The following is a 7,123-nucleotide window of genomic DNA, read 5'->3' on the forward strand; positions in this document are numbered from 1 at the left end:
ACAAATGTCCTTATCCCGGAAATAACATCCTCGTGTCATTACTAAAAGGATTAGATTTGGTGTGGGCAAACCACGAATGCTGCAGCTAGAGGGATTCGATCTAGTCAACAAACCCATGTGCATCAGAATAAGTAACAGAATGTCTGTGTAAACAAGAGTTGATACAGGACAATAATGTACACAAATAGGGTAACTGTTCAACATGTTTTATTCAATCTGGCACAAAATGGCACAAAGCAACCATCGGTTTACACCCGATAGCCGTCTTTGTCGAATAAAGGTTCAGATTACACCTTGGTGTAAAAGCCATTTGTTTTTAAAATATCAAAGTTTTTTCACTTGTTCAAATTGAATTTCATGTTGAATCATGGAGATGGCGATGGAGTTGTACTTAATACTCCTCACCCTCCTCCTCTCCCTCGCCCTCAACAGAGTCGACTCCAACCTCCTCGTAGTCCTTCTCCAGAGCAGCCAAGTCCTCACGGGCCTCGGAGAACTCTCCCTCCTCCATACCCTCACCCACGTACCAGTGGACGAAGGCACGCTTGGCGTACATTAGATCGAACTTGTGGTCAAGACGAGCCCAGGCCTCGGCGATGGCTGTGGTGTTGCTCAACATGCAGACAGCTCTCTGGACCTTGGCCAAGTCACCGCCGGGGACAACAGTGGGTGGCTGGTAGTTGATGCCGACCTTGAAGCCAGTGGGACACCAGTCGACGAACTGGATGGTCCTCTTGGTCTTGATGGTGGCGATGGCAGCGTTGACGTCCTTGGGGACGACATCACCTCTGTACAACATGCAGCAGGCCATGTACTTGCCGTGACGGGGGTCACACTTGACCATCTGGTTGGCGGGCTCGAATGTAGCGTTGGTGATCTCAGCTACAGACAGCTGCTCATGGTAGGCCTTCTCAGCGGAGATGACTGGTGCATAGGTAGCCAGAGGGAAGTGGATACGTGGGTAGGGCACCAAGTTGGTCTGGAACTCTGTCAGATCCACGTTCAGGGCACCGTCGAAACGGAGAGAGGCAGTGATGGAGCTGACAATCTGACCAATCAGACGGTTGAGGTTGGTGTAGGTTGGACGCTCGATGTCGAGGTTTCGCCTGCAGATGTCGTAGATGGCCTCGTTGTCGACCATGAAGGCACAGTCGGAGTGTTCCAGGGTGGTGTGGGTGGTCAGGATGGAGTTGTAGGGCTCCACGACAGCAGTGGAGATCTGGGGAGCGGGGTAGACAGCAAACTCCAACTTGGACTTCTTGCCGTAGTCGACGGACAGTCTCTCCATCAAGAGAGAGGTGAAGCCGGAGCCAGTGCCGCCACCGAAGCTGTGGAAGATGAGGAAGCCCTGGAGTCCAGTGCACTGGTCAGCCAACTTCCTGATGCGGTCAAGGACGAGGTCGACGATCTCCTTGCCGATGGTGTAGTGACCACGGGCGTAGTTGTTGGCGGCGTCTTCCTTGCCGGTGATGAGCTGCTCGGGGTGGAACAGTTGTCGGTAGGTGCCGGTACGGACCTCATCTGAAGGTAATACGGGATGAGATAAGCATCTTCTACATACTTGCATCTAAAATACTAAAATAATGATATGTTACATGTACTACCACAACAGTGCGGTTGAGAATACTTATTCTGATTAGTGAATGAGACAATAATAATATGAAAGGAATACCTACCGACAACAGTGGGCTCGAGATCGACGAACACGGCCCTGGGGACGTGTTTCCCTGCACCGGTCTCGCTGAAGAAAGTGTTGAAGGAGTCGTCCCCACCCCCGATGGTCTTGTCTGAGGGCATCTGACCATCAGGCTGGATGCCGTGCTCCAGACAGTACAACTCCCAGCATGCATTACCGATCTGGACTCCGGCCTGGCCGACGTGGATGGAGATGCATTCCCTCTGAAAACCAGACAGATGCGTTTCAGGTGAATGGAATTAATATAACAGTAGTGGGTGCATGCACTTCACTGCTTGTGATTAAAGGTTGTGTGAGCCCTTCTTGGTTGGATATCTTCAGGTGGTCTAAAACAATATTCCTAACAAAACAAATGATAATTATAATTATGCAGCTTTTAGTAGATCCATGGGGCGGGGAAGAATGATACTAAACTTGATATTTCCTACTTTTGATTACTGATATACCCGCTTCAATCTCCTCAACACTCGATCATCAACATCACGTATTGCAATTTTGAACTTAAACAGTTTAACAAACACACAACGTCAATGCTTAGTTTTGAACACGAACATTCTCTCACAAAACAAACTATTAGTTATTCGTTAAAATCACTGCGTCCGATCACTTGTTCTGGGCCGACCAAGGGGCGTACTTATTATTCATACACTTTGACACGTAACCCGAAACTGTCGCTTAACGTCGAGCTGAAAGGCGTGTTACCGTGAGCCGTAAGCTGCATTGTTTAACAGAGATCGAGAAACAGCAATAAGTGTACTCACCATGATTGCAGTTTGGTACAACAAATCTCACTGGACTGGCGATGAAGTCTGACGGAGAGTTGAAATGTGCCCGTACACCTGTCTCTTGGCTTATATACCCACCCTTGTTGTGGCCTCGTCGCCATGGCAGGATTATTTGTCCTTGGTTACTGACAACAACGCGAACGCGTCGTTTCTATGTACTCCCGCTGGCTACTTAAGTTTCGAATTACCCACTTTGTCAATTAAGAAGGGGCCATATATTATTTTTAAGGTACATACGGTGAGGTATTTGTAGGTTCGTGTGTGCTGGCATTTCACATTTCAAAGCTTAAGTAATTGAGATGATCCCCGCTGTGTCGAAACTGATTAAAGACGATGCGAACAAATACATATATACCTGGCGGTTCTGGAAACCATAACATGTACATATATACCGGGCTGTTCTGAAAACCATAACAAATACTGCATATACTTAATGATATGTAGAAACATGTCGTGTCCAATAGCAATATATAATAACGGATACTCCCTGTGCCGTTAAACAGAAGTCCTTTCCGAACCGCAGGTTCACGTATCTTTATCAATAAATGTCAGTAGTATCTGTGTACAAACGCCGTGAACGCAATTACACCAGGATTGTATATGTGTGATCCTGCACACGCTGGTGATAAATGACGACAAGCGTGTTACAGGCCGTGTTTAATTTAGTTGCCCTCGTATGTTAGAGGCCGGTGTTTGTAAAGACAAATACGTGAAGGAGACCCGACCTCTTGTAAAGACAAATACATGAAGGAGACCCGACCTCTTGTAAAGACAAATACGTGAAGGAGACCCGACCTATTGTAAAGACAAATACGTGAAGGAGACCCGACCTATTGTAAAGACAAATAAGTGATGGAGACCCGACCTATTGTAAAGACAAATACGTGAAGGAGACCCGATCTATTGTAAAGACCAATACATGATGGAGACCCGACCTATTGTTAAGACCAATACGTCATGGAGACCCGACCCATTAAGACCAATACGTGATGGAGACCCGACGTATTGGGAAGACCAATACGTCATGGAGACCCGATGTATAGTAAAGACCAATATGTGATGGAGACCCGATCTATTGTAAAGACCAATACGTGATGGAGACCCGACCTATTGTAAAGACCAATACGTGTCGGAGACCCGACTTATTGTAAAGACAAATACGTGATGGAGACCCGATCTATTGTAAAGACAAATACGTGATGGAGGCCCGACTTATTGTAAAGACCAATACGTGATGGAGACCCGACTTATTGTAAAGACCAATACGTGTTGGAGACCCGACCTATTGTAAAGACAAATACGTGATGGAGACCCGATCTATTGTAAAGACAAATACGTGATGGAGACCAGACCTATTGTAAAGACCAATACGTGATGGAGACCCGATTTATTGTAAAGACCAATACGTGTCGGAGACCTGACCTATTGTAAAGACCAACACGTGTTGGAGACCAGATCTATTGTAAAGACCAATACGTGTTGGAGACCAGATCTATTGTAAAGACAAATACGTGTTGGAGACCAGATCTATATTTTGTAAAGACCAATACGTGTTGGAGACCAGATCTATTGTAAAGACAAATACGTGTTGGAGACCCGATCTATTGTAAAGACAAATACGTGTTGGAGACCAGACCTATTGTAAAGACAAATACGTGTTGGAGACCCTATCTATTGTAAAGACAAATACGTGTTGGAGACCCTATCTATTGTAAAGACCAATACGTGTTGGAGACCAGACCTATTGTAAAGACCAATACGTGATGGAGACCCGACCTTTTGTAAATACCAATGCTTGGTGGAGGACTCAACGTAACTTGGACCTCGGTCTGAAGGAGATCCGACATAGTTAGAAGTCGGTGTTATAAGGAACACCGACGTATGTAAGAGATCCATGTTTGATGGAGAACCGACGTATTCTTGGGACCGGTGTGTTAGCTGATCTTTAATGTGAAACGCACCTTGTACTTACCAAGTAATTCATAAATGGGGGCTATAACCCACATGAGATCAAATACAACATATACGTAGATATGATATATTTAGACCCAGAAGTCATGCTTGAAAGACGAATAAACACCATGACATAGATTTGGCCTCAGGGGTACAATACATACGGCCGGAATGTTCTCTCGCTCACTACCGGTATGAGAATGATAGTTTTATGTCAGGGGTACAACACGTGCAGCCAGAATGTCCTGTCGAAGAAAGGAAAATGAGATCACTACCGCTGCGATAATGCTTCGTGTGTCCTATCCCTTATCTTGATTTCACACTCCACAGCTAAACACGAAACATTAGGATATAAATATGCCCTTATTTGTGACTGAACAGAAGTGTCGAGGTACTAAGCAGTTCGAGACATCCGGAGATGCCCGGCGTTAGCCGTCAATATGATAGTGATCACGGGGCCCTGTTATACAGTATTATTCGTATTTTCGGATTTCAGATATAAATTTTCCGAGACTACATCATAATGATGTCAAATCTTTCTGAGCCGTCAGTTCCAGATGCAGTTTATGGCTGTTAAGTCCACAGGTAACCTAGGTCTACATTGACAACACTATAAGTTGTATCAGTGACATGAGTGGTATCTGTGGATCGTGGAATTAAAGCTTGCACGGGACGCGTAAAACTCTATACCCCAAATAGGTACAGCTACAGGATTTTTTTTAGCTCTGGGAAAGTATGCGTGCGTGCGTGCGTGCGTGCGTGCGTGTTGAGGAGGCGGGAGGTGGGTATAAATGTCGTCCGCGTCGGTAGTGTATACTGCGTGATGTCGCATATAAATCCAGATATTATTGTGTTCATAATAACTTTTAACACGAATATTATTGATCACTATTGATAAAGCAGAGACAGGCATAATAATTCGTTATAAGATACCATTATATTAAAACAACGTTTTAATACCTGAAGTCTTTCTTTATGATATCAAACTTCGATTGTGTGATATTATTTAGTCATATGACGAAATTTCAAAATGGAATTACTGATGTCAATAAATAATATCAATTACAAATATCACGAATTCGTTTAGAACTGCCAGTATTAATGATTGAAATGATTGATTTCAATGAATTGATTGATTCATATTACCATTTAATAGAGCCCCCCACAACCTCTGGAGGAACAGACGATGTTTAGTGGTTATTTAGGAGATAAAACTAATGTCTTTTGAAATTTGGTACTGTAACAGTGTAGAGTAGATACCTTTTCTACCTCTACCTTTTAACCAATCAGAATCAAGCATTCTTCAATGTCATAGTAGAATATGTAGTATCGACTTCTTCTGTCTGTTATATATCTTGTAGTAGTGTAGTGTAAGTTATTACGCTGCTTACATTGGTATTACGGGTTAGAATATGTCACCAGCAGCCGATGTGTTCACCCGTAAAGATCCGGGTCAGAATAGGTCTTCAGCAAACCATGCTTGTCGTAAGAGGCGACTAACGGGATCGGGTGGTCAGGCTCGCTGATTGGGTTATACATGTTATCGTATCCCTATTGCGTGGATCGATGCTCATCATATCAATCATTGGATGGTGTGGTCCAGGTTCGATTATTTACAGACGGGCGTCAAAAAGCTGGAATATTGCTGAGTGCGGCGTTAAACAACAAACAAACAAGCAAACAAACGCATCCTATGATGGTCGTCAGATGCAAGTGCACGTAGCGGGTGGTCAGACACGATGGCACTGTGGATGGCGTGTCAACTTACCCCGAATGTGTGGGACGGGGTTCATGATACAGTCACTGATTTTTACAGGCCGTCGTCATATACATATAGTTAACGGGGGCGGGGAGGGGTGTGTGGGGTATGAAAGGGTTATTGAGACCTGTTATTTTTTCAGTTACAGCTGCAAAACTTTTATTATTTGAAATCATGAACCAAAATTTGTTTGTAAGACGCAAAATGGAATTTTTGAGGCAGACAACTTTTTTAAAAACAATATGGATCTTAATTATTTTCGGGGACAATTTATTTCTTTCGATAAAATCCCAGGCACCCTAGAAAGACCCTTAAGCCTACATTCGCAAAACTGAGGTGTACATCAGTGTGGTAGGCAGGATCAGTGTAACTTTCTGTTCGCTCCAAAAGCTTATAAAGCCACCCTGTTGTGTGTTTGTTTGTTTGTTTGTTTGTTTGTTTATTCGGGCCTGGACCAGACAATCCATTGATTGACATCATGAGCATCGATAGTCGCCTTTTACGGCAAGCATGGGTTGCTGGAGACCTATTCTACCCCGGGTCGTCACGGGTAGCATCAGACATTATAATGTTACATCAGACATTCATGTGTTGTCTGGAGGGGGACATGGGTTGATGAACCCTCTAGGTTAGTTAATGTTCCCCGAGCAATAAGATGTCATACATCAACCAAGTCAGTGAGCCATGACCATCCGATCCCGTTAGTTGCCTCTTACGACAAGCATGGGTTGCTGAAGACCTATTCTAGCCCGGGTCGTCACAGGTTCATTGGACAAATACAAGAACAGGGACTTATTATACGTCAAAAATATTTATTATTGGCACATGTATGAACACTAGTTGTATTGAATGTATCAAATAATCGCATTGTCCTTCAGTTGTCAAAATGGATTTCATGTTGAATCATGGGGAGTGAGGATGGAGTTGTAC

At 44.1% G+C, this 7,123-nt stretch overlaps 1 protein-coding gene across 1 annotated transcript; it reads right to left on the reverse strand.

Annotated features, from left to right (window-relative positions):
• Positions 1 to 200: 200 nt before the first annotated feature.
• Positions 201 to 2,540, reverse strand: LOC139464832 (tubulin alpha-1A chain). The gene is made up of 3 exons (XM_071246361.1): positions 2,458 to 2,540; positions 1,677 to 1,899; positions 201 to 1,521 (listed from the first exon to the last, which is right to left on the reverse strand). Exons 1-3 carry the CDS (start codon positions 2,458 to 2,460, stop codon positions 392 to 394), a joined length of 1,356 nt encoding a protein of 451 aa, XP_071102462.1. The 5' UTR covers positions 2,461 to 2,540; the 3' UTR covers positions 201 to 391.
• Between the last annotated feature and the right edge of the window lie 4,583 nt (positions 2,541 to 7,123).

The sequence above is a fragment of the Haliotis cracherodii genome, unplaced genomic scaffold, assembly GCF_022045235.1.
Source record: "Haliotis cracherodii isolate W230 unplaced genomic scaffold, xgHalCrac1.p SCAF_17, whole genome shotgun sequence".
In the NCBI taxonomy this organism is placed as follows: domain Eukaryota; kingdom Metazoa; phylum Mollusca; class Gastropoda; order Lepetellida; family Haliotidae; genus Haliotis; species Haliotis cracherodii.

Coding starts and splice junctions, on each gene's coding strand:
- LOC139464832 (XM_071246361.1), bottom strand. Junction 1,522..1,676: donor TCTCGAGCCCACTGTTGTCG/GTAGGTATTCCT, acceptor TATTACCTTCAG/ATGAGGTCCGTACCGGCACC.